Here is a 27,856-nt window from a genome sequence, read left to right on the forward strand (position 1 = left end):
GTATTTTTGTCACTGAGCAGTGAAACATGCAGTGAAACGCTCCTTGAAGGCTCGATGATCCCCAAGGACAACATTAAGTCAACTTACTTCTTTAGAGATGCCAAAAGACATTCAGGAATCCTGTAACTCAGACGCCTTCCCATGGCTCCCTCTTTAATGACAGAGTTGTCATTCAGCAATACCTGTTCTACCCGGATTCACTTGATATACTTCAGAGTTCCACTCACCCTTCACCTGAAGCTGTTTATCCTCTGGCAGATGGCTAAGGTCACAGTTTGCCACAGCAGCAGAATGTAAGTATTGCTCCCCTTCCTCTGCACCCCTTCCTTCAAAAGGTTTATATGCAGAACCCTGCTGGAGCTGGAGTGTAGACATCCAGTAAGTAGTGGAACCCAGTTTCTTCTGAACCTTAAAGGGTCCTTGCCACTTAGCCAGTAGCTTATTGTTGTTAGTAAGGAGGCGCACCAACACTTTTTGTCCAGGACTAAGGGACCTCTGCCGGGCTGATCAGTCATACCAGAACTTATGCTTCTGCAGGATTTTGGTCGTGTTCGACTGGACACTCATTTTCTGAAGTCACTCCCTCATCTGCACAACATAGTAAACAATGTTAACAGATTCCAACTTTGCCTCGTCTTCCTCCCAAATGTTTCTTAAGAAGGTTAGAGGTCCTGAAACTCATAACCATACAAGAGTTCAAACAGAGAGAAACCAGTGGAGGCTTGTGGTACTTCCTGTAGGCAAAGAGAAGATAAGGAAGCCCTTCCATTCTCATCTACCACCTTTCGAAGCATCTGCTTTAGAGTCTGATTAAACTGCTCCATTAGTCCATCAGTCAGAGGGTTTTATGAAGTGGTCCTCAGGCTTAATAATACCCAGCAGCTTGTACGCCTGACATAAAGTTAGTTCTCTGGTTGGTCAGTGTTTCCCATGGAAACCCTACTCTTGAGAAGAGCTGTACAGGCCATTGATTTTGCCTTGATGGATTTCAGTGGGAAAACCTCAGGATATTTGGTTGCATAATCAGTAATTACAAGCATACAGCGATTCCCTGTCTTACTCTTCTCCACAGATCCAATAATGTCCATTCCAAGGCACTCAAATGGGATGCCAATAATGAGCAGTGGTGAGAGTGGAGCTTTGGAAGGAACTTCGAAGGATATCATTTGGCACTGAGGGCAGCTCTGGTCATCTTTGCCAGACCAGAAAAAAATGTTGTTTAAAGCGAGCTGTGGTTTTGTGTTTTCACAGTCTGTCCAGTAAGGGAGCAGAAACCAGTGTGAATACATGTCGGCAGCCGACATGTATTCACACTGTGCAAATGAAAGTGCCAGCAGGAGCACTGGAGGGGCAACAAGACAACCTCCAAAAATTAAAAGTGTTGCAGGTGGTGACCACAGACCACTGTTTTCTGTTTATCCCTCCTGACTGAATTTTCTCTAGTATCGCTTTTTGTTAGTATTCTTGTCACTATTGGTAGCATCAGATGGCACCTGCAGCCCATTCAGGTTGCACCGGAAGTCCAGCTTCTCCAGGATAGGACATACTATCCTGCCATACCAAACTGTCAGAGTCCATAAGGTTTCCATGAGGGCCTGACGTGGATCTCTGCTCACAGACCAGCAATATGCAGCTTGAGTGGGATTCACCAGAATCCTCTTTACAAATGAGAGCATGTTCACAAAAAGCACATGTAATTTGACAGTGGGTCATGGATGCTTCAGAGAGTCATATCCATGGAGAGTCACACAGACCTTTGTATATTTCAGTCCTCACAACTGTTATGCAGGGGGGTGTGGAATAAGGAAAATATTTTACTGCTACTCATACTCATCATATTACCATTGCATTAATTAACTTTGCATTAAGTCATTACCATTGCATTAATCAAATTAATCATCATTTCATTAAAACATTTAGTGAAACTGTTGGCATTACATTAACATTTTTATTACAAGTGCAGCTATGACCATTTTATACACATTGCATTTTGTGCTTATTAAAGAGTTGGAGCTCAGTCAGTTAATTGGAGGTTGTAAGCCTCGTTCGGCGCGATATCCGGACGATCTATTGTGCAAGTGACTTGAAGCTATAGAAGGTTAAAACTGCATACATGCCTACAAAACACATATAATACATATAATCTAGAAACAGGCTTGAGTGAAGGCCTGAATGTATTCAGCTTCTTGTTGCATTTGAGTTTGCTTAGTAACAGGTGACAGAAGATGGGCCAAAGAGGAGGACAAGTCCCTGGGGATCTTCAGGGCCATATTTGGATGAAGATGCTAGAGAGGGGGAATTTCGGTGTCTGCGTTTATCTCTTAAAATGATCATTGTCTGTAAAAGATGCAAATTATGTTTTTAAGATACAAATTACGTTCTTGTAAAACACGAGAAGGGGCGTTATAAAAGCAATCTGAAGTGTATTTTTGGGCGGAGATCTACATCTGATGTTTTGCAGTGTACATCTTCCCACGCGTGTGTTCAATAAACTCATCTGTTTGATTGCATCCTTCTGGGCCTCTAGTATTTTGTTTTGGTTCTCAACATCGGGACAGGGGCAAGAGGGGTGGCATGATGATACAATACATAGCTTTAAGTTGTTTTTGTGGACATTTTGTTGACTTTATTTATACACAGGGGATTTTCACATAGTTCACTGAAGAGGTATGCGCCACCCTGCCTAGACCTCTTGGCCCTCCTTCGCACCTCCATGTAAAATTTTCTAAATCTGCCACTGACTCCCACAGCATACCAGAACCAGATCAAACCCAGCACAGTTTAAGGTTTTTTTTTATACCCATAAGGAAGCAGAACCTCACTGAGCCCCTGAAACTGTGGTGATCACCTGGAAGAACCAGCAGAGTGCCATATAGCTTGCAGTGTGTGTGTGTGTGTGTGTGTGTGTGTGTGTGTGTGTGTGTGTGTGTGTGTGTGTTTCAAATCTCAAAAACAGATGAGCTCATTGTCATCCTGTCCTTAAACCCATTACTCACGCGGTAGCCAGGCAACAAGCTACTGGATACAATAAAGAAACATGCTAGCTTCAGTCCAGGATTTTTATAGGGTGGCGGCATAATAAGGATCTAGAATAAACCAAGTCTAATAAAAAATATTATGACCAAGGTTCGTGTAATTGTGGATCGCGTGTTGCTTGTTAATAGACACAGGGTGTATCTATAAGGTGTCTTTTTCTCATTGATCCACATGTTTCGGTGTGTAAGCTTCATGTTGAGAACCTTTGATATTAAAATCCAAACAACTAATCACCAATAAATGAATAATAAAAAGGATGAAGTAGCATCTAAGTTTGTTCCTCCCTTTCAAATATCTTATGTACATATACTACCACTACAGCAAACTTAAATGTGGATGCCCATAAACAAGCGCTCTTTTCTTTCACTTGGATCGCCTTATGATTGGGCAAAGTGACATTTCATCCTAACTGTAAATCTTACTGTAGTTGGAGAGCAGAGGGTTTACAGCCGCTGGTCGGAGTGGGTTCCTGCGTGTGTGTGTGTGTGTGTGTGTATGGATGGATGTAATGAGGACGTTACATCACTTGCAGTGCAGCCAGACACCAGCAGCAGCATCCAGCTCGGAGGTAACGCGGCGCACAAACCCAGCTGGCCATATTGTGCACCAGCTCCCCGCAAATCGGCTGCGTCACACCTCAAGAAGGCACAAAGCAGTACTGCAGGAATAAAACCACTACACTGCGAGAGGCTCACGGATCAACCCCCCTGTATCGCTTGAGCTGGTAAGTGCTTGGATGCATTAACGCGTATTTCTGTGTATATTTTCCCCATTCACGGTGATGCATCAGCCCGAGCTTTGCTTGTCCTCTCCTGCGCTTTTGTGCTCAACGGGTTTTCTCGTGGCCCACAAAACGCCCCACATCGTGCACATTACACTGATTGGATTGCATTGTTGTGAGAGAAACAAAAACATAATGCACAATTCCTGGAATATTTATGCAATCTTGTGGGGTAGAGGACGATGGATAATGCTTTTCCTTTAGGTTTAATGAGTGCTTGTTTTTTTTGTTTTTGCTTTTTGACCCCCTCAGGTTGGCGTTTTTCCGTGCAGGGAAAATGGTTAAACTGGGCAATAATTTCAGCGAGAAAACCAACGGGAAGGTGGTTTCTGAAGACGGGTTTGACACCATCCCTCTTATAACACCATTAGATGCCAGTCAGCTGCAGTTCCCCCCACCGGATAAGGTATGCTTTTTGATTTACCAAAATGTCCATTGATATTTGTGATTCAAAGTGAGGGAACCAGCGCGTTTAGTGGTATTGCCATCACTCTAATTAGGGGGGGGGGAACGGGTAACCAGTCTTACACATCTCTCCAGTATTACACATCACTTCAGTCATATTGCTTATAACTGTATCACTTGCATTAAAAATAAACATGCCGATTTTACCAGTCATGTTTTTTTTTCTTCTTCTCATGAAGCGGCTGTGTTTTATTTTCCTGCCAGGTGGTGGTGAAGACAAAGGCAGATTATGATGGTGAGAGCAAAAAGGGAAAGCTACGATCTCCCAAAATCGCAGAGTTCTCAATAAGCATCATTGAAGGCGTTTCTGAGCGACTCAAAGTAAGAATAACGGAGCTGCTACAATCTGTGTTTCATGCATCATCCATTTCCCAGTATACTCCCACACATGCACATCCCTGAGAGCAGACATGTGTCTGCCTGCTGCTCAGGACATTTTTCATCCCCCCTCCAATCATAATATTTCCTCCCCAGCACAGCTCATACCTTTTGGCTCCTTCATTCAGCCCTCTTTCGCCTCCCTGTCCTCCCTTGTTGCCTGTAATCTTGGCCGGCTATACAGAGAGACATAATGCTCACTGATTCACTTAACCCCGCCCTGAGACTCTCATTAATTCAGCTGCTGCCATGGTGATGGCCTCCAAATGGCAGCATCTCTCCCACCTTTTAATGCTCCTTTGATTAGATGATAGATTTTTCTGTGCACACCTATAGAATGATTGAAACGCGTGTTTTGCTTTTATAAGAAACGAATGCGTAAAAGATGCCCTTTCTCCCTATAAATCCATCTCCGCATGTCCTGTGCCCACACTGAGCGATCCTCCCTCTACATTCATAATCAACAGATGAAAAAATATCTCTGAGCAGTGCCAGGCTCTCTTTGTAGGGCTTTAATTCTCAAACATAAAGCCACCGAGGCACATCACTGCCTGAGAGAACACAGCCTACATCCTCACGTCGGTGCTTTGAAATGTTGCAGGCGGGCCTTTCATCACAGAGAGTCTCTGTAATAAGCTCCTGTTGCTCTGCTTTGTGCACGCTGCACTGTGTGCTCTGCTGTGTAACTGTCCAATTCAAGCAAACAAATAAAAAGCAAATACTGTCATTCATATCGACGCACACTGTTAAGAATCTTATCAAATCTGAGCCAAACACAGTGGGCCAAAAAAACTAAAAACAACAACCCCTCAAAGAGTTGTTGGATGTGTGGCACATTGCTCATAATATGTGAAGTCTTGTTTCTCTGCTGCAACTGTGAAATTTCACAGATACAGAACCATTTCACTGACATTGCTTTAAAATAGAAATTTTCCCTCCCTCCAAATAACTTAGCATATTCATTTATCCTGCTGCATAAAGCACACCTTTGGGGGGGGGTTACATCTTGGGTAATAATGACGCGCTCACTCCCACTGCCCAGTAGCTCCAGTAGGTGTTACATAACTCCCCTGAGAGGTGGGAGCTGAACTGTACAGGTGGCCGCACAAACTGTGTTCTTGTCGAGTTAATTTATTCAGATTATTCTGTAGACCTGACTGGATGTTACTGTCACCGTTTTACTTTATGACCTTCCACATAATTGTCTACATCTTTTTTTTTCTTTTGCTTCAATATGGCAACCTTTTACTCTCGCTCAACCTTTAATATCAAAGAAGCTATTACAGGTTGCTCCAGTCTGCCCACTCGCTTCCTTTCATCAAGATGTAGGGAGTCTATTTATGGTGTCCTTTAACGGAGCTGTCTCGTAGGTCTTCTGCTGACGATGGCACTGTGCGTCTCCTTTAGGTGACCTTGCTGGTGATCTGTGCTCTGGCTTTCCTGATGTGCGTAGTGTTCCTCGTGGTCTACAAGGTCTACCAGTATGAACAGCCTTGTCCTGACAGCTTTGTTTACACGGTAAGAAAAACATTTCACCGTTCATGCAGTAAAGCATTTTTGTTGCATTATTTTAAATGTCTAATTTAAATGAGGATTTAACTGATCATGAGTGCTGACACTACATTCACTGATACAATTTAAGCTGACATAAATAGAAAATGTATTTTTACCATGGATTTAAAAACAAAAAACTCTTATCTGAACTTCCTTAGATCCCCAATAAATCTACATTTTATTACCAGTGCCACCTGTTTGTGTGAAAATATGTAATTTTTGAGAGGTCAAACAGTACATTTTTCATATTACAGACAAAATGTTCAGTCAATATGCAATAAAACACATTAAATAGCTTTGCTGAAACAGCCATGATGGTCAGCAATTCGCAATAGCTTAACATGGCTACTTTTAATAAAAAATTTCATTATTAATTTTGTTGACTGGTTTCCAGTTGTGTTCCTGTTCCAGGAGCAGTTTAGATTAGTCCTTACCTAAGGCTTTTATCGTCTCATACTGCTGGTCTGCAAAAATGACATATTCTCACAATAAAAGCTGTGGGTCTGAGGTTATCGATTATTATCTCACCACAAAGCCTTGATCCCTCTACCTACAGTGCTGGGAAAAAGTCTTGAGTCACCCTTTATTTCTTTAGATTTTGCCTCCAATACTTTTGCTTCCAGCACTTTTTCACCAACAAGGTGATTCCCATAGAGCTATTACCCAAACACCTGGCACATCGTGACATGGTGTCCTTAAGAAATCGGGAAAAAAAATCCAGCAAAAACCTGACACAGGACCAGAGAGATGAATCTGGCCCCTCAGGTGGCCTTTCTACTGTCCAGTAAAGCCTAATCAGAAATGGTCTCAGTAGAAGTGTTGCTGTCAAGAAGCCATTTTCAGGGAAGGTGAAAAGGTAGAGATATGCCAGATTATACAAGAACTAGTCTGAAAGTCTAATTTGAAACTTGTGGTTGAAATTGCTCAATGTACAGAGGCCAGGAGAGAGGTACCACAGTGAGTTTCTGTATCTGTATCTGCCATCTGTAAAATAAGGTTGGAGGTTCATGGTTCATGGCTGTATTCCTCCAGTGATGTTGGCCATCTTGCCAAAGTTCCATCACATTTTGATCAACAATGCAATACCATCTGGAAAAAAAGGGTGACATTGATCCCAAACAAACTAATGCAGTAAAAGCATACCTGGGTATAGGAACAGAGGGAAACAATATCAGTCATGGATTGGCCTCAACATTACTGAAGCACTGTGGGGTCATCTTGTCAGGGAACAAATGAAAAGTCTGGAGAACTATTCTCGAAGACTACTTAAATAGATGACAAGAAAGCTTGACTAAGAGACTGTTTTGAAGAATAAAGGCGGTCATACCAAATATTTTGACTTTCAAGCTAATTACAACTGTATACATTCCCCCCTTATATACATGCATGTTTGCACATGTTAGAATAAATCACTGCAGCAATTTTCCAAAGCAAAATTTAAGACACAAATTGTGCCTCCAGACTTTTGCACAGCACTGTATAACTGTTTAAATGATAAGATTTAGCTTGCGTTGTTTTCTGTGCTCTTTTGCTCCAATCTATATTCTGTTGTCATCACCTATTGTGTGCACTGAATGAGTTAACTCCCAGTATGTTTAATTCTCTCTTTCTGGAGCAGCAAGGTCGCTGCATGCCAGCTGGGCTGTATGGCAACTACCCCCCTCAGGGCCCTGGGGGCCGCGGACGTCTCTTCACACTCATTAACCACTACAACATAGCCAAGCAGACCATCACTCGGTCAGTATCACCATGGGTGACCATCATGTCTGAGGAGAAGGTCACCCAGCAGGAGACGGAGACTGCCCAGAAACTGGCTTAACCAACCTGGGATCAGGTGGTGGCTTCGCCTGCTGCAGAAAAATAAATAATATGGTTGTGCCATTCAAGCAAACCTCCCAGTCCTGTGGCTTTAATGGTTAAAAATCCACTTCTCTTGGCTGAGGTGCTATGCTGCCTTGTTGATGCAGTTTGGTCAGCTGATGCTTACAGTAGGAGGAATTTCTGCAAGTGAGGCTAACAGCTGGGTGGATTTACAGGTTTGTTTGAATAGCATACACTTATTTATTTACACTTTGAGTGGCAAACGTGTAGAAAAAAAGCCACAGAAACAAACACTGACACACACATTCACTGTCTTTGTACATACACATATGTAACAGAGCTCACTTTAGTACTCAGATTGTGAAACGACTGTGAACCATCTCGTGTCTGCGTCGCTTGTTTTATGCACGCACGACTCTTAATAACAATCAGTTTGCTTTGAATCTCTTTGTATTCCAATACATCAAGTACTGATATGAGCATGTTGGAAATCTCGAGGTTGGGCGAGTGGTAAATTTCTCATGAAGTGACAGGATATTTGCCACTGAGGCCATCTGTATGAAAATGTCTTAGTGTTATGGTATTGTGAACAAAGGCTTGACTTGGAGGAAATGTACCAGCAGAAAACATATTTTAAATTGTGCTGTACTGCTCTCTGCATATAGTGCTTTAAAAAAAACCGAGTGTTTGATCAAGTTTCTCTTTCTTTTTTTCCCCTCAAACAGACATGAATGATTGTTTCCATTCATTTGGATTCTGTGAACACAATGTGCTTTGATTTTCTGGCTACACAACACTTATTTAAGGATTACTTTACAGAGCATAACTTTTAAGCTACTGTACTGAATGTTTTTTGCATTGCTAGTGAAGACACTGTATTGCGCAATGCTTCGCATTGATTAATGTCGCCATATATGGCTATAAGCAGCCACCACAGATACTAGAGTTAGGCTGATGTAGTGGAACAATCTGACAGTAGTTGCTTGTCCTGTTGTTTCCTTTCTGTATTTGTCATTTAACTTAACTTGCCACAAATTATGTACCTTTTTCAAACAATGTAATGATTGCCATTGAAGTGCATTTGCTACATAAAAAAAATGTCAAATGAAAAACTCAAATAAAGTGCCCACATTTCACACCGACGTCTATGTGCAATCCATTTATGCAAAAGAAGATTTTTATTCATTACTTTGAGAGCAAGTCATGTCAGAGCTGCTGAAAACTCCCTCGGCACAGAAAATAAACACAGTTAAAAGTTCCAGTTGCTCTTGAGCTGACATCAAAGGAAAAAAATGTTCAAAGCACTTTAATGCTGTCACTGGAATCTGAGTTAATCATTATAAACAGATTAACAGAAACATCAGAAGTCAACAGCTACTTTCTCCTTAGCTGACACAAACCAAGGCAGGCAGCGGCTTCAGCTGCCTTTGATGTTATCTGCAAACCCACATAGATACGAATTATAAAAATTGTTTTATATCATGAAATATCATCATGAATTAATGAGAGAAGGTACACGTTAAATTTGCTATAAATTAGTTGAGAATCATTTGCTTTTACTTGAGTGTATCTGATGTGCCAGTACAGTTTATTCGGCTCCAATCTGCAAACCATTTTGAGCATTTAGAGTAATTTATTTTACATAAAGAACAAATCTTTTTGAATACATGGGACTGTGATGTCAAGATGCAAATACGCTCTAGTGCATAAAACAGTTTCGGAAGAGATTCACAGGGATCGAAATCCAGTCAAACCATTGTTACTCATGGCTGAGAAAGGCAAGATGTTAAAATACAAGTGCATTTTTATATTAAAGCTACCCTAGATAGAATCAGGGAAGAATTAAGTGCCATTTAAACTTGAGGACATAATCTCACGTTCAGTCTCGCTGTTGCCATCACTTCACTTCTCAGTTAGTTGTACAATCACTTCTGAGATTGGCATTGTGTATCAGCTTCAGGCAGTTTCTTGTTGTCCAGAGTCCATTTGGGCAGTCGTGTTAACTGTCATACCAGTCCAGGAAGAGAAGAGAAAAAGAGCACATAACGAGGAAAAAGAGGATCCATACCCTAAATCCAGCGTTGTTTTTGATAGCCTTAAAAAGAAGTAAACACAATGACATTTTACTGAGTGGAAATATAAGTCACATATATACTCACCGGTACACCTGTTCAACTGGTTGTCAATATAAATACCGAATTAGCCAATCACATTGCCGCAGCTTAATGCATTTAGACATGCAGAAGACCTGCTGAAGTTCAAGCTGAGCATCAGAATGGGGGAAAAAAGTGATTTAAGTGACTTTGAACGTGGCACGGTTGTTGATATCACTGTCCAGTGAATGGCAGTTCTCTAGGCCAAAATGCCTTGTTCATGCCAGAGGTCCAAAGAGAATGGCCAGACTGCTGTGAGCCAAAAAGAAGGCAATAACAACACAAATGACCACTTGTTACAACCAAGGTATGCAAAAGAGCATCACAGTCCACAGAGTACCTATGTTCTGATGGCTGCTTCCAAATCCTCTCAAACTGGTTTCTCAAATATGAAAACAGGATCTGGTGACCTCCACAGTCACCAACAGAGCACTTTTAGGATGTGAAACAGGAGCATCACATCATGGATGTGGAGCTGATAAATGTGCCGCATGTGTGTGACGCTATCATGTGAACATGAAACAAAATCTTAGAGGTTTTTTTTAGCACCTTGTTGAATCTGTTGAAATTAAAGCAGTTCTGAAGGTAAAAGGGGGTCTAACACCCAGGTGTATCTAATAAAGTGACCGGAGAATGTACAGCCAATATATGTGATGCAGAGGTGTGTTTTTCCCCCAGTGCAGTAAAAGGTACCTCTCGTATATCCTCATTGCCTTCTTTGACGTTCTCTGTAGCACCAACGACGAGCTGATGAATGTTGTCTATTTCTGCTTCCTGTCATGGAGAATAAGATGGACAATAAGTCTGTGTACAACAATGCACCGTGCACTTAACAGAGTGCCTGTGTGAAACCGAAGGAACCCAGCTCACTTGTTGCAGGACTTTCTCAGCAAAGATTTCTTGAAGTCGTGAGATCTCTACCACCTTCCCTTCGATTTGCCTGGTGGGTACAAACACTGGCATGAAGCATCCAATGAAAATAATGTGGCTAGCATATATAAGCCCTTCCAGATGATGTTAGGGGAACATTTAGTGTTTAGTGATTTTTTTATCACAAGTGTTTCAGATCCATTTCATTTAGTTTTATTAGCCACCAGAGGACTAATCTGCAAACACTCAAATCTTTGGGTAATTTTAATCCTGTCTTAATCAACATCTAACATTTCAGCCATGCTGTTTAAAACAGACTTATCAAAAACAGAAGGGAACATACACAGATGGAGACTCACCTCACTTCATCCACCAGGCTGTTCATCTCACTGATCAACCTCTGGTTTTCCTGCTCAAACTAGACATAAACACAGTACTGAATAAATATGTATAATGCAGATGTCAAATGCTAATTTAGTGTAAATATATTTCCACTTTTATTTGCCTTATCAGGAAATCCCTGTAAGCTGCTTTTGTGATGACAAATAACAATCCAAATTAGTCTGACATTTGCTGCTCTAAATCTTTAACCCTTCAAACCTCTGGCAAAAATCAACAACGAGTTGTCCCTGTGCACCGACACGCTGTCAAAGTACAACATTAACGTTTGAAACATGCAGATCTATTCATTCATTATTCTGTATACATAAATATTTTCTAAGGTGTCACACCATCTGAATTTCCTCTGGGGAGAGCTCATCTTCCACTCGGCTCTCCTCCCACAGGTTTACAGGGTTGTCCTGGACCTCTGATGATGCAGTCTTCTCTAAAGGGCGAAAGACAAAAGACTTTTAAAGACAACTTTAGACGTGTTACAATAAGAAACCTCTCTGAAAATATAACCTTGAGCAGTTATTATGATGGAGTTTTTTAAATGGAATATCTTCAGTTAGTTTATTATTTAGTCCATACTCCTTTATTGCCTTTGGTAAGCTATTCCAGCATTCAGTAACTTATTTTTTAGAGTGAGTGTGTTGTGAGTCCAGATGAGCTTTGAAATTGGTTCAACTGCCTTCAGGAAGCAGTCTCTTAAAGCAGTTTTCACTTTCAAATACAAATCAAGTTGACAAGATTATAATAATAAATGTCCTTTTTGACTACTGTAATTATAACTAGGGATAGGTACCGGTATCCGATGCCATTATGGCACCGGTTCTGACATAAACAGTAGTAACCAGACCGAAAAGCAGCGCACATTTCGGTGCTTTTTTTTTCTTTCCCTGAGATGTCATACACTTTGGATTCTAGCCAATCATTTTACCTTTGCAAGGATAGTAGGCGGGCCCAGGTACGTACGTTCTTTTCGAGCTACAGATTAAAAATGCCCAAGGCGAAGCCGTCAAAAGTCTGGCTGTACTTCACAGCAAAAGATGCAAACTCAGCAGCCTGCTTTAAGGTGATACTGTGCAAAGGAGGTAACACCTGGAATCTGACGACCAACCTGGCGACGCATAGCGATTTTTTTAAAAGCCGAGAAATGCACAGAGTTAGCAACATCTCCCAAAAACCCGAAGAGGAGAGTCCTGGCCCCTAGCCCTGCCAGTGTAGCAGAAATGATGACGGATGATGATGGCAGCAGCAGCCGTTCTTCTCTGCGTGAGTAGCTTAATGTTGTCCGTGTGTAATTTACGTTGAGTAGGCTAACCACGTTATTACATTAATGCATGTAAGGTGAACTAGCAAACACCGTCGTAGTTACATGCAGTTGTCTTCTTGTTTGATGGCAGATACTCCCTTCACCCTGGCCAAAAAGGCTAAAACGACCAAAGAAAAAGTGGAAAACAGCTAAACATGAGAGGTTTAAAGTTTGTGTTTTTTCCATTGTTTAAGCACTGCTTCCAGCCAAGAGTGATACCATATATGCCCTATAGCTGCAGAAAAGGCTAACATTGTTATCTTTCTACAAAAAAACAGCTGAACATGAGAGGTTTTTGGACCAATTTTGTGTTCTCCATTCTTTAAGCACCGGTTTGAGCACCGTTTAAGCACCGGCACTGTTTCGAAAGTACTGGTTTGACACCGGTATCGGATAAAACCTAAACGATACCCATCCCTAATTATAACATTTAATACAGTTAACTGATCCAAATAGTGCTACTTATTGCTTCCTGTCTGCCAATGTTGGCTATGGATGATGATATGAATAATACTCATACTTAACTTTCAATCTTAACTGAGATCACAAAGAATCATCATCATCATCATCATCATGTGCAATGACACTGTGATAAGACACCATGACATTATATATATTATATATGTTTTAAAAAAAGCTGAAATATATGAGATCACAAAAAAGTAGAAGAAGAAAGCATAATTTGGAGTCAGGTAAGTTCTAATAAAATGCAGTAGGGCTTGTCGTGACAGGCTTTGCATGTTGACTTACCAGAACTTCCCTCCTTAACGGTGTCCTCCTCTGTGGGCTCCACTTCCACTTTTTTCTCCACTGGACCGTGATGCTCTGGTACCAGTCTTGATCTGTGACCACAGAACACAATATTACATGAATCACAAGCAGTTTAAAAATGATGAGTGACAACAGGTCAGTGAGGAATGCAAATACTCACAGCCTCTTCTTGTCCACCATTCTCTTGACTCTAATTGCTCTCTGCTCAGAGTACAGCTTGCATACACCTTAAAACCAAAGATGCAAGGTATGATCAAATTGTGTCAGATGCATTATGAAAGAATTATGAAGTATTAAAACAGGTAACAGAGGACTCACTAGAAGTTCAGTAATTAGCTACAAACTCACCTTTTAGGTATGTTTCAATGAGGTCTAGCACCGCTCCCCTGTGCTCCTTTATCTGAGCTGATATCACCTGTTTTTCAGCTGAGATGACAACAATAATATATTTACAGTCAAGACTTCCTGACTTGGAAAGCATGCAGTATGAACAAGACCATATCAGCATTTCCAGATATGTTATGTTTAAATTTCCATTTAAGTTGATTTGCTGCACAGAAATAAAAGACACACCTTCATTGCGTAGCTGCTTGATGGCTTCAGAGCAGGTTCTCATAAAGATCTGAGCATCCTGGTCGATCTGGTCACGGTCATTGTCTGTCATGCGGGAAAGGTCTGATGAAATGAGACTGTAAAACACACACCAGAGCAATGAGAGTGAGCTTGAAGACTTTTACAAACATCATATTTAGTTTTACACCGACAGACATGCCGTAATGTGAATAGTTTCAAGTTGAGAAAGCACTTGTCCAAATACTCCTTCCCTCATTTCCACGCGCAGCTTTAAACAGTGTACTCCAAATTTGTCCTAAGTGAGCATCATGTTAAGCATCCCATCATGCAATGCATACTTTGCGGGGGGAAACCTAAGGAAGCAAGGCAGTAAGCAAGCTAAAGTCTGTATTTTGCTTTAGCTAGGTGTTTTAAACTTTAAAAAGTAAATATGACAATCCACATTTGAGTCTTTTCCCTTTGTATTATTAGTTTGTGGGTGGCTGTCCAGGAAATAGAGATGTCACTTGACAACAAATAATTGATAATAATTACAAGATTTGAAGCTGAACAAGCCATCCATTGAAGGACTTTAGTTTCATTACCATTACATCATGTTATAACATCAGTGTAAATAAATCAGTTATCAACTATAGGTCACAATTACTCTGAGGACTAAGAGGTTAACAGGAAATCTGGAAGATAGTAACAGCTATGGGAAAAGCTGAATGTATACAAGACCTGCAAACATATCAGTGGACAGTCCCATCACTAAATACTACCACACTCAACCCACTGACATGTCTAATGCTTAGTTAATGTTTTCTTTTGAGGTTTCATCAACAACTCGTTCCCAACAGTGGCTACTCACGCGCACGCACGCACGCACGCACGCACGCACGCACGCACGCACGCACGCACACAACGCAGAGGGGCCTTGGAGAGAGGAAGGCCTGGATTAGTCCCTGGGTGTGATTTGCTCTACACTTGGTTGCAGCTCAATTATTCCAGACAATTAGACTGGAGTCTGCCTCTACAGACCACCCGACTCGCTGCTGACCTTGTGCCAGAAGGCAGCCCCTGTAGCTCGCGCACAGACACTCACGCACGCTGAAAATAACCCTGACTCCTGACCTTCTCTGAATTTTGTCAGAATTAAAGCGTTTGTGCCCTCATCAGCTTTCCCTGCAGCCTTGAAGGGTTTTGCCGTTGCTGTTGTTGATTGTGGTGGATTACTGTGACTGTTTGGAGAAGCTTACCTTCCGGCGCTCACATAATCTTTTCTGTGCTGTAGCAGAAAGTCTTTGAGCTTGGTGATGTTCGTGATCTGCCAAGATAAAGTGAGAAGTAGCATTACTCGACCCCATCACCGTCATGTCAACAAGTCTTTAAATACGCAGTTGCACCTTCAAATATGTTAATTTTGGTCAACATTGTTTTTTTTTCCAGACATGTATGAGGAAACTATTTTCTCCCAGCTACATTCCAACAGAGCCAGAGTAAATGCATAATTTTACATTTATTGGAAGTGACAGGAAACCAGTGTCCTTCTATCTCTGTGAATTCTCAATATTTACTTATGACAATTCATCAACTCCAGGACATACAAAAATCAAACCAGCAATTTGCCCGTCAAACAGCTCTCATAAATAAAACCAAGGGCTTACAGAGCATACAGAGCACTGACAGAGCCATTTCCAATAAGCTTTAAATTTATGATCTGTTGCTATTTATCACAGAGAGAAAGTCCAGGAGTGTGTGTGTGTGTGCAAAGGGAAACCAGAGGAAACTTGGTTCAATCCAATATTTGCTCGTGTAATTCAGTCAAATATTAAAAAAGACCAAATTGCTTCCCTGTCCACAGACTTCTGCTGGCAGGCTACAAGAGGGTGTGAAAGCACACACAGCAGGCTCTGTTGGATCCACAAGAAGACAGAACTGAGACAGGCGCAGGACTGAAAAATGACACAATGAGTTTGACTGTGACAGCGAGCACAGAGCGTGGGGGATTATTTTGATAGCATAACGACGCTGTCTTCAGCCTTCACTTTTTCACGCTAACAGCCTCAATTATCAAATTGCTTTGGCTGTAAAGAGTAACCTGGCACCAGTCGTCTAATAATGTCTCTAAACATTCATTCCTAGCGTCACAGTGACTTAAAGCGGTGTTTTATTTGAGCTGACGTTTGAAAAATGACTCGTTTGTCAGGGCATAAAGAAGGTGTTGTGATAAACAGAGCCGAGCAATTTGTTAGAAACCCAGAAGTCCTTCTCTGGTTTAGAGGGTGACGTACGACACTGCTGTGGGGGGCATGCTAACGCAGGCAAGGACAAGGCAGGCTGAGCCCCGCTAATAATACAATTATTTGTGAGGTCAGGAGTTAATTGATGTTCAGTGCAGTTGAGCTTGGAGGGTTCAGGGAGAACAGAACCGTACTTATAGTTTAAAGTCATTCAGATCAGCATTAGTTACTAGTTTAGAGCCTATTCAAAACATGCCTGTTTGAAATTGGCTCTAGTAAATCTCTAGTTTTACTGTTGCAGCATTCTCAATCAATCACTGACCAACCATAATTATGACTGTACACACTTAAAGTCTAGAAAATATCGCATGGGAGCAGACGGCAATAATGTTTGGGTGAGCATCATCGTGTCATGTGACATTTTATGATGCAACTCATTCAGTATTATATCTGTAATCAAACTTTAATGTTACATCATAAATGTATATTATTTTAATATATTCTTCATTTGACATGATTATAATGTCTAAATATGACATCTAAAAATGTTTTTAATATTATTACAACCACTCTTGTTCGGTAAATTTGACAGTATCTTGACTACCAAACAAAAGACCTATGATTAAAACACAGGTGTTTGTCAGTTATCACAATAATAACAGACCTTTTTTCAGATGCCTGATCAGAATAATATTGAAGCACAACTTCAAAAGGACTCCTGTGACACTGTTATATTAATCTGCATATGTAACAGTCGGCGCTTCCCTTAACTGACAAATCAGTGCTTTCACTTGACTTAAAATCCTTAACACATTCTGAATTCACCTCATCTCTGGAGCTAACGCAGTTAATATGACCACTGTTAAAACAAATACAAAAAATACAATATAAAATGGCCCACGACAATGTTAAGACGATGCATGGAGAGGAAAAAGGTAAAAATCCCTTTTTAGGCAACTACTACAAACAGAATACACTCAGTACCTTGACAGTTGTAGTATATAATGCTTAAGTGAGGACAGGATGATGTCTTGTTAATAGCTGCACTGGCATAATAAGCCATTTGCAATGCACCACACTGTTGACCGTGTTTCTGAAACATTCCCACACTGTAGAGGTTCATGAGCAATCCTTCCAGCTTGCTGTTTGGAGGGTATTAATTGGACACAGCCATCTTTGCAACACAGTCTTATTGCAACCATTTAGATGAATTATATTAATGACATGAAGTAGTACGTAGAGTCACGGACTGCTCTTTGAAGTTAATCAAACACATGCAAAGAATCCTTCATATAATTAAAATCTAGCATGTCAGTGAATAAGACTGGTTATCATTGTAACAACCTTTATAAGTTTTTTATAGCTTTGAACTGCAAACAAGCTTGGAAACAACATCTTACAGCAAAAATTGGACTGTTTGGTTTTTGTTTTTTTAATTAAAAGTTGCTTTGTGTTGTTGCTGTAACATTTCAACTCGTTCGTTGTGGTTTAGAGTCTTTTGGTATGATTTTGTGAGGAACAAATAAAGTGAAATGTTATGTCTAAGTTCCTAAATGAAACACAGAGATATTTATGTAATCTAGACTTGAAATTAGAAAATATAAACTCCTCCACACCAAGAACGATTTGGCTTGTCTTTACTATAAACTGTTTCCTGCTTGCAATTAACACTCGGTTTCAGCTTTGTACAAAGTTTATCTGACTACAAACCTCTACTCGTGGTACTACACCTTTTTCACCAGCAGGCAGTGCTAAGCCCAAAGCACTGGAACACAGTGGAAGGTCTGTGTGTGTGTGTGTGTGTGTGTGTGTGTGTGTGTGTGTGTGTGTGTGTGTGTGTGTGTGTGTGTCTGTTGTGTGTTGTGGGGGTGCTGGGGAGTGTCAAAGACTGCTGCTCTGGGGGTTGAGCTGCCTCCTGTGTGTATACATTGGAGCTTGGATTCCCAGCACAACCTCAAGGGTTTGCAGGGGGTCAGAGGGATCAATTGCTCTTGTAACGTAAGACCTTAAAGAGCAAGTAATTCCTGAACAATGAGGAAGGGGGTGGCCTTGTGCATGCGGCTCACCACATATGTGTATGCATAGGTACGCGTGAACGTGTGTGTGAGTGTAACGTGTAGCTGCCGCAGGTGTGTGTGAGGCAGAGCTCGCAGGGAAGGCAAGAGGAGACAGTCTGCCGGGCTATATCTAATCTCGTCATCATCAAAGACCCCCACTTTACCTCCTCACTTTCTCCTTCCCCTTGGTTCCCTCCAGCTCTGACTGAGCCCAAACAAACCATCAGGGGGGATTATTATGAGGAAGAAAAGAGAAAAGGCTTAGCTAGCAGATTTTCTAAAGAGCCTGGATAGCTCTTTGTTTTGTTTAATCCAGGTAACTGACAGAATTTGATGATGACTGCCCTGCTTTGGTTCAAGTCCCTGTGTGTCCTGACTGTGGGCTATCCATACTGACGCCACGTTATGTTGTGTTTAGGAATGTGGCCCTGATGCAGAGAGGATGCTTCAGAGGAGAACGCTGAGCCACATGTTGACTCTATTATCATGTTTATGTCTGACTCTCTAATGGGCTGAGTTTTGTCTTCTCATGTCTATTCACAGTTAGGAAGCTTTAGCCAGCTCTATAAACAAACAAGGAGTAATCAAAGAAAGCTTTTAAGAATATTTACCAACTGGGTCCTCGACCCTTTTAATATGTGCTAAAGTTGTATTAATCTGTCACGAGTTTAACCGGCCAATTCACTTCGATACAAAGATGTGGAAAGCAGCGTTTGCATGCAGTCTCGGTGCTTCTTCATCTACTGTCACACAGGTCAGATCAAGGATGGATTTGAAAAGTGACGGAGAGTCTGAATCATATATTAGAGATTTTCAAATACTGAGGAATATCAGCCAATGTATAGTCTGCGGTAAAGAGTACAAAGCTGAAATGACCACATTACCGCTATTGTATTTTACAACTGTGTCACATTTCTCCCCTTCAAGACAGATGGAAAGCATTCAGCAATCATCTCTGTTCAATCACAACTTGTAACGGTCCTGCTGCTGGAGCTTAGTGAGACGGACTGAGTCAGTGGCAAAACTATTGAGGAAGGTTTACAGCCTGCCTAAACCGATTTCAAGCATGCATTCAAAGCCATCATATCTTAATAATCAATTTCATATGAAACAGATGTGAAGGGCGGGGCTGTAACGTTTCACTAAAACACAAATGGACAACACGGGACAAAAAATTAATTAATAAACAAAAGGCAAAGCTGGCAGCTGAAGAGAAGGTGACGTTAAGCATGTGAGATAAACAGAACTGTTTTTAAAAAAGGACACCACATAATATAATAGATACATACAGTATCTACCATTAGATTCAAAATATTGTTGTGTAAGTATTTGTATTTACTGATATTCCTTAGAGAGCATACTTAATCACGTTTTGTGATTATTTCAGCATGTTTTTGAATTGTAAGACCATCTCTCTTTTGTTTACTTAAGTCCGGTCAAGTTGCCTTGGTTGGACTGACGCAAACCTGTGTCTGTTTTTCAGAACTGCCAAAATATTATCACAGCGAACTGGAATTATGGTTTGCAAGTCCACGTGTTTGTTTCAGCCCAGGAGGAAATCTTATATTACACTTTATTAATGTTCAATATTCATATACAATATAATGCAAACAGTACTGCACACAGTGGGTCATAGAAGAGTAAGAAACGTACTGTCCACATTGGCATCCCCTGGTGAAACAAGTAAATAAAAGAAAGCTCACCCCTGCTTAGGACAGCAGGATACACATGCTGAAATCCTGACAACAAAAGGTAATAAATCAGCAAAATCACTAGCTCTATAACTTAGATGTACTTAATGAGCATCTCCTGCCAACCTGGTATCAGTTGTCATGGTCATTATAATAAATACGTTTTTTCCCCTGCATACAGTAGCACTGAAAACACCTAAAAAGTACCAGAAATGCAATTTCAGAGTAAGTGACACTGCAACTTTCCTTCAGTGTATTATACATCACTGAATTGATATAATTCACTTCCAAAAAAGAACCAAAAACAAAACCACTTGAGTTAAACTTTAGTTTCAAAAACACGAGCAAGAAAAAGACATAATCTATAAAGACAGAAAACACTTCAGTGATTTAATAAAGCAAAGTAATTTGCGGAGTGCATGGAAAATCTAGACGTTTGATTCGAGTCAGATTCTCACAGTACTGGAAAACTCAAACCTACTTGAGTCTTTACCTCTAAGACAGTAAACAAACTCGTCTTTTGACCTTTGCTTTAAAAACAAAACTGAAACAGTATCATCTGCTTTAGTTTTATTTTGTGCATTCAGTATCAATGTGAAATGACAACAAATAATTAATACCCCATGACTTATTTCCACATTTTATCCTGTAACAAAAGGCCCAATTGTATTCTTTATAGTTGTCATTTGCTTAAACAGATAAGTACACATCTGTTGGAGTTTCATGGCTCGGATTTTAGTGTTAAGAGTGGTGAATGCAGTCTGCTGTCATTAGTATTGGGAAATCGCAACATTTGCCTAATGATAATGCCGTAAGACAGTATTTAAAGTATCCACAGCTGCTGCTTGTTCATCTCTAACAATCGTGTCTACAGAAAAGCAATGACTGCCTCATGACTTAGAGCTTGTCATGCATCTGTAAAACTGCTTTTAACCACTTTTTGCTCGTTAGTTTCATTTTCATGAGTCCTTCCAAACCTTTTGTTGCGTGCAGTAAAACAAAGATCACGATCCTGCTCAGGGCTGACAGCAGATGCCTCAAAATTCAATTTGCCTGGCTTTCATGGGAAAACAGTGCAGAGATTAGGCCAACTGGTAAAAGAGACCATTTAGCAGCACTGTTCATCTGAGCGTGATCCCTGCAAATCGCTCAGCATAGACTTGGCTTAGGCAGCTATATGAGACCGCGTTTTACCTTTTGTGTTGTACTTTGGTAACGTGATGAGCAGAAGCATAATATAAAATTACTGACTGCAAACTTGCAAAATGTGGCTAAATAAGGCGCTACCATTGCTTTAGTACATATTATGTACAATATCAATTCTTTTATTTTTCACTGATCTGGCTTTTGGGCTTTTTAACATCCCTATGATAAATGTTTTACCTTTCTTTGACTGCCAATTACTTTTACTTCTACAAAGACTGGGGGGGGGGGGGGGGGGGCATACTTGTGCACCACATTCCCTAAACAACTCATAAATGTCATGTAACATCTGCTGCTGTGGCTGTACACCATCTGTATGTGATCCGTTAAGCACAAGAAGAAATGTGCAAATTCATTCCAGTTTCATCTGAAGCAAAACACCCACAGGCTCTTAAACACATCTCTAACGATTATTTCAACTTTGATCTGCGACTCTGACCTTTGCAAGTTCACTGATCCTCTTTAACGTCCCGGTGTGATACAAGGTGATAATTTTAACTTCACTTTCACAATGGTTTAGCTTGATTTAGTTTATAACATCTCAAACATAAAATGAAATTTCAATTGTTTAAAAAAAAAGAAAACACACTGGAGTTGGAAACTTAACCATCGTCGAAAAATTCAGACTAAATGTTACGAAAATACTAGAGCATACCATTTCACTGTAAAGTTTTCACAGCGAAGAGCCCCTCTAACAACACAACATCATTTTAAGAGCTGGCCCACTTTTCAGTGTTTCAAAGAAAACAGTGTGAGAAGGAGCCAATTTTGGAATACCAATACTGAACGCAGAGTGGGGAGCCAAGCGCTATTTTCTACACCCAATTTGACAATTTTAGAGTGACCTTCCCCATTTAAACTCGAGAAGGGTAGCATGCTGCGGAGAGCGACGAGGTGAGCGGTGAAACGGAGATCACAGCGCCCAAAACCAACCCCTATGAGGTAAAAGATTCCCCTTACCAAACCCCACCCTGCAAACACTGGCCCTCTTATTAGTCAATCAAACCCTTCTTGAATCGACTTGAAAGTAGCTACATTTCCTTTCTCATTGTGTTGACTTTTGAGTGGAAAAAGAAAAAAGTCTCAGAGGTCCACTGTGTATTTGTCAACTTTGATGTTTTCTTTCTATTTTTGCGAAGCTTCAATGGGAATTTAGGAGGGAGAGTTAGCGGGAGAGTTATGCATGTCTTGAAGGGCACCCACATCTGTTGTGCATTAGGTGCCGGCCGTCAACATTGTTACTGGGGACCTAATTTAATATTTTCTCTGTTTTGATCTTCCACCTTTAATCACTGGCTCTTGGGAGGATCAGCTTTCCCCAGAAATTGTTTGAGAGCCGAAAGAAAATGTTATTGCAGCATGTTTATGGAATCATACATGGGAAGAGGCGACCTGCATAAAAATGACTGCCTATGTGATGCCGAATAGAGACAGAAAAGGATAGCTGAGCCGGGGAGACGTGGGTGAAAACCGCGACATAACTGTAAGCAGTCAGGACATTCCAAGCTCACATTTTCAATTTCGGCAAAAACGGCTTCACTGAGATGGTCGGAGATGATATCTGCAATGCGAAGGAGACAGCAGTAGGGGGGGAGGAGAGCAGGGTGCAGCCACCACAGGATAGGTTTGGGTTTCTCTTGAATAAGCAGCAGTGCCTTTATTAAACCACCATTTCTAATATCCATGTAACAGAACATAACAAAAACCTGGTTGTGCAGAGCTGCAGCAAATGGGCTCATGTTTGCCTCGGGCTGATGGCTGAAGACATCGGGTACAACTAGAGCTGGGCGATAGAACGATAACGATATGTATCGCGATATAACTTTTACTCGATAGAGAAATTAAGCTATCGCGATAGACCTCGCCGCTCTTGTCCTCTTAAAAAAAAAAAGAGAAAAGAACAGCCAATCCAAACTAAGTAGCGCAGAGCCGAACCAATCACAGCCGCAGCGTCACGTCGCGTGACTTGTTACGTACAGCACAAGTGCCAAGCCGCACGTGTGTTTGTTTGGGAAGCAGCCAGCGGGTAATGGAGGAAATGAGTGTGCCGACTAGAAAAATCAACCGAGCGTGACCGAAGAGAAAACAGATGATGGTTCCAACGCCGGAGAGATTGTCGAACGGAAGAGCCATAGAAGTTCCGTAGTGTGAAGGTATTTCGGCTATTTCAAGTCTGACAAAAAACAGAGTAGCGTGCACTGTAAATTGTGCCAAAAGCAAGTCTGGAAATACAATAAACTGGTGCATGCGTCACACTGCGCCACATTATTGTTTCGGTGAAATGAATTTCTACAATACTGTTACTGTTAATTCTACTCTCTGCAGTGTTTAAATGCTTACATATACACACAGTTACTGTCCCTCCACACATACGACTCAGTTCTGCTTCTATGCCGCAGCTTTGTTTACTTTTTCCCACCGAGGCTTCTAGACTTCTGATTGGCCAACATTTCTGCACGGTTAGGAATCTAGCGCCACCTGCTGCTTTGGCATGTTCATAGCAGCGTTTTCCTTCATTTCTGCCTTTATGTGTGGACGGGATTATTTTTTAAAACGAAAACGGAAAATCTCCGTTTTCAAAAATACCCGTGTACGCGTGGACGTGGACAGTCTCTGACTGGAAGCGCTAATTCGTCATTCGGCTTTTGTCAGACTAAAGTAACTGTTAAAACTGTTTGAAAAGCTAAGCTATACAACAAGGAGAGATTGAGAATTTCCTTTTAGTTCTCAGTTTATTTGATATTGACAAAAGTTAGTCAGTTTTGTCTGTTCTTCTGTAAAACAAACTAAGATTTATTTTTAGAATTAATATTTTGTTTCTAAGTGGAATTGACAATTTGGTCTGTTTCGTTTGTTCTATTTTGAAACTTAAACGCTTTAGCGGCTGCCTTTTGTGTAGTTTGCAATATTTGCCTTTATTTATCTGAAAAAGTCTCATGTTCCTTAAGTACATCTACCCTGTTGAACTTATTATGGGAAATAAATATTTAAATAAAAACAAGCTGCTGATTATTTCACATTTTACTTGTGAGCAACGGCACATTTAAATCTTACAAATATAGTTATTTGGCTTATATCGTGATAGATATCGTTATCGCCTGAAATGAAAAAAACATATCGTGATATGAAAAAATCTCATATCGCCCAGCTCTAGGTACAACTTAAAGCCCTGACTCCCCTTGGGATACGTAAAGTGGTTCTTCAAGGTACCTTTGAAGAGGTTTGTTTTTGAGATATTCATGTCAGGCCAAAGTGTAGCAGTAGACGTACAAGCAACATGTACACTGCTAGATCTTGTACCGTCAACCATAGAGGATGGGTCTGTATTTCAGCGGAAAAAGATAATTTAAGATGTTTTTCATGACATTTCCTGAATCAACACAATGTCTCATAAAATGAGATCCAAAACTGTTTTCCCCAATATATTTAGTCTTATGTGAAATTCTACAAATAAATTTATATTATTACAGTATTAGAGGAGATGAAGTCTAAATTCCATTACTGACAGTGTATTAAAAAGCTAGCATTTTTCAGTGAGACCAAGGTCATTTTAACTGGCTATTACCAGAAAACTAAGAAAGGAAGAAATGAAAACATACTTCTTCAGTTGTGTAGCTGTTCATATTTATATGGTTTCTGAAAAAATAACCATATCAACTGCTGATCCAAGCGTGTAAAATTTTTTCTGAATATCAGTTGCAGGCCTCATGTTGGGGAAAATACATATATATATTTTATGTGACACTTTTGTCCTTGAGTGATTGTTTTCATGAGAATTTGGTCAGATATGAGAATATAGACTGGGAGACTGCACACCAGCAGCTATGAAACAACATTTCTGACTTATTTCTCTCCCTATGATGCCCACACCTATCAATCTGTGCCAAGAATGTTTTATATGAAGTGGCGTATGCACTTATAATATGCACTTATAATAACGGCATACTCCAACAAATACAGTTATTATAATAATAACCAGGAATTGTAAAACACAGTTGAGCACACATGTAGCAAGCCTGGACATCCCCAGATAACTTTAATGAGTGAATATTGTATCTGTAAAAGTTGTAGATTACCAAAGTATATAAGGGCATAAAAGCATTTCATTAACATCGATGGGATATTCTTCTTCTTCTTCTTCTTTCAGCTGCCTTTACAAAATACCATAGCAGATAATTTGCCTCTATTTCACCCTATCCCTAGCACCCTCCTTTATCACAAAAACCCTCTGCATGTGCTCCTTCACTACATCCATGAGTCTCCTCTTAGGTGTTCCTCTCTTCCTCCTGCCTGGCACCTCCACGTTCAGCATCCTTTGCCTAGTGTATTTTCTCTTCCGACTGTGCATATACCCAAGCCATCTCATCCTTACCTATTTAACTTTGCCTCCACACTGCTCAACCCGAGCTGCCCCTCTGATGCGTTTGTTTCTAATTTCGTCCATCCTGGTGACTCCCAGTGAAGATCTTAACATCTTCAGTTCAGCCTCCGGTCGTTTTTGTCAGTGCCACCACCTCCAAGCCATACATCATAAAAGGTCTAGTCTTGCAAACCTTCCCTTTCCCTCTTGGTGCTATCCTTCTCTCACAAATCACCCCTGACATTGCCTCAACCTTCTTCACCCTGTCTGCAAACTCTTTTTCACACCTCTTATGCATTATCCGTTGCTTTGGATGGTTGACCCCAGATATCTAAACTACTCAAACTTCAGTACCTCTGCTCCTTGCAGCTTCACTGTTACACCTGTCTCCCTCTCATTCACACAAATGTATTCTGTCTTGCTTCTACTGACTTTCATCTTCTCTCAAAGCATACCTGCACATCTCCAGGCTCTATTTCACCTGCTCCCTACTCTCAGTACAGATCCTCAAAGCCTTCAACAAACGATTAACTGGCCACTTATTGTATTAGTCAAAATCACAACCTTTATATTTCAAATCTCAACGTATCATAATATTATCTATTCTATGACAAATTTGGAACATAATTTGCATATATTCAATATAAATTTTAAAAAATCTAATCCAGTTTAAGTTCATGCTGCATTTAGCAAAGTTATAGTCTGCAAATGTTGACAGAACACCGGCTAACCACGAACAGCGCCAACACACCAAAGGAAACAGAAGTGGTAAGCATCGTATATGCACTGTATTTCACTGGCTGCTGTTGCTCCTACAAAGTAGTAGTAAGTTTAGAAGCTGCCATTAAACGTAAAGCACTTTGGCCACTGTGCTAGCAAAGTTAGCTAACGCTAGCCTGGATGAACACTCACCACTTCTTTCGCCCTCGGTGAGAAGCCACTCTTCGGTCTACTTCTCTTGAAAATTTCATCTTTGGTCGAGTCGAAGCCAATCCCTATGGCTTTGTTCCTGGTTTTGACCGTCTTAACGCTGGCTTTGAAAAGTAACGTGATATCAACAGCCATGTCTGAGCAGCTGCAGCCGACTGCTCACCGCTGTAAACAAACTGACACGTCACCCGATGAGGACGTCATCTTCGTGGGACGCGCTGGATTTCTCCTGTAATACGGGTACGAAAGCGTTACGTTTCACCTTAAATATTTCATCAGTATTTATTTATTATAAGTAATATTCACATCATAATAATTGAATTCTGCTACAGTCCGATCGTATATTTAAAGACCGGTCGCTTAGAATCAACTCTTGTAGGGAAAATCTTAAAATATCTTTAATTTAAAAAAAAAAATCTATTAATATTTTAACTGAAACCTTCGGTCTGAAAGCATTAACTTGAAGCCTTTACCTGTATGTGCCAAATTTGGGAAACGACAGTCCAAACCATAAATTCTGCCATCCCACAGGTCAATTGTACAGTTTCAGACTGCAACAAAAATGGGAAAATCTGACTGCAAATACAAGGGAGGAGATCAAACGACAGAACTACACAGAGGTAAAGGTGAGGAAAATCAAGTTGAAGCAAAATTTATAGGATAGTGAAAAACAAGGAAAAAGCATTTAAACATAGAGAGACAAAATAGGGATTATGCATCATTAATTATTTAATAAACTCGTTATATTTATCAATAAATAATGCAAGCAATGATTCTTTGTTAACAGATAAAAGCCTGTCCATTGAGCAGTTCATTACAGAGACCTGAACAGTTATTTCTGTAATGAACCTCTGAGACTGCTGCAACAAGAGAGAGACGACTCTTTAGCCCCACAGAAACTCTTAATTTATCAAATCAGAACGAGTTTTGGGGATTATTTACTAAAAGTTTTCTGAAAGATTGCCCATTCATTTCAAATTTAAAATAACATTTATCGGATAAATTAATGGATAAAAGTTTTTATTCGTGCTGCATTTGAGATGAAAATATTCCCACAATAGATGAAGGATTCCCAAACAAGAAGCAGCTGACACAGCGACAGCTCCCCACATATACGAATCTCTGCAGCATAACCAAAGATGGCATTTAGTAATGTAGCTAAATCATTGGCAGTGCAGTTGAGAACGCCACATGCTACTGACATTACCGACTCTAGTGAACATCTGGATAACATTTTACTTCTCTATCACCAGCCTACTGCACAATCAACAAATTAAACTATACAGTTTATCGTT

At 40.5% G+C, this 27,856-nt stretch overlaps 2 protein-coding genes across 2 annotated transcripts; one reads left to right on the plus strand and one right to left on the minus strand.

The window, feature by feature from the left end:
* Window positions 1-3,468: 3,468 nt before the first annotated feature.
* Window positions 3,469-9,171, plus strand: LOC146573980 (neuronal vesicle trafficking-associated protein 1-like). The gene is made up of 5 exons (XM_085273502.1): window positions 3,469-3,760; window positions 4,070-4,223; window positions 4,487-4,603; window positions 6,068-6,178; window positions 7,833-9,171. Exons 2-5 carry the CDS (start codon window positions 4,095-4,097, stop codon window positions 8,031-8,033), a joined length of 558 nt encoding a protein of 185 aa, XP_085129628.1. The 5' UTR covers window positions 3,469-3,760; window positions 4,070-4,094; the 3' UTR covers window positions 8,034-9,171.
* An 8-nt stretch (window positions 9,172-9,179) lies between these two features.
* stx18 (syntaxin 18) lies at window positions 9,180-26,768 on the minus strand. Its single transcript, XM_085273501.1, has 11 exons — window positions 26,544-26,768; window positions 15,337-15,404; window positions 14,099-14,214; window positions 13,874-13,951; window positions 13,686-13,752; window positions 13,505-13,596; window positions 11,790-11,884; window positions 11,418-11,476; window positions 11,059-11,128; window positions 10,882-10,962; window positions 9,180-10,130 (listed from the first exon to the last, which is right to left on the minus strand). Exons 1-11 carry the CDS (start codon window positions 26,694-26,696, stop codon window positions 10,035-10,037), a joined length of 975 nt encoding a protein of 324 aa, XP_085129627.1. The 5' UTR covers window positions 26,697-26,768; the 3' UTR covers window positions 9,180-10,034.
* Window positions 26,769-27,856: the final 1,088 nt, after the last annotated feature.

The sequence above is a fragment of the Mchenga conophoros genome, linkage group LG5 (assembly GCF_057382185.1).
Source record: "Mchenga conophoros isolate Kocher_MC1m ecotype Shallow Benthic linkage group LG5, M_conophoros_male_GT1.1, whole genome shotgun sequence".
NCBI lineage: Eukaryota > Metazoa > Chordata > Actinopteri > Cichliformes > Cichlidae > Mchenga > Mchenga conophoros.

Bases quoted from the DNA above. Each gene is read 5' to 3' on its own strand.
- LOC146573980 (XM_085273502.1), top strand. From the start codon at position 4,095: ATGGTTAAACTGGGCAATAATTTCAGCGAGAAAACCAACGGGAAGGTG. The intron at 4,224-4,486 runs GTATGCTTTTTG...TTTTCCTGCCAG, and splicing joins AGTTCCCCCCACCGGATAAG to GTGGTGGTGAAGACAAAGGC. The intron at 4,604-6,067 runs GTAAGAATAACG...CGTCTCCTTTAG, and splicing joins GCGTTTCTGAGCGACTCAAA to GTGACCTTGCTGGTGATCTG.
- stx18 (XM_085273501.1), bottom strand. From the start codon at position 26,696: ATGGCTGTTGATATCACGTTACTTTTCAAAGCCAGCGTTAAGACGGTC. The intron at 13,597-13,685 runs GTGAGTATTTGC...CTGTGGTCACAG, and splicing joins ATGGTGGACAAGAAGAGGCT to ATCAAGACTGGTACCAGAGC. The intron at 11,129-11,417 runs GTGAGTCTCCAT...TGTACCCACCAG, and splicing joins AGCCTGGTGGATGAAGTGAG to GCAAATCGAAGGGAAGGTGG.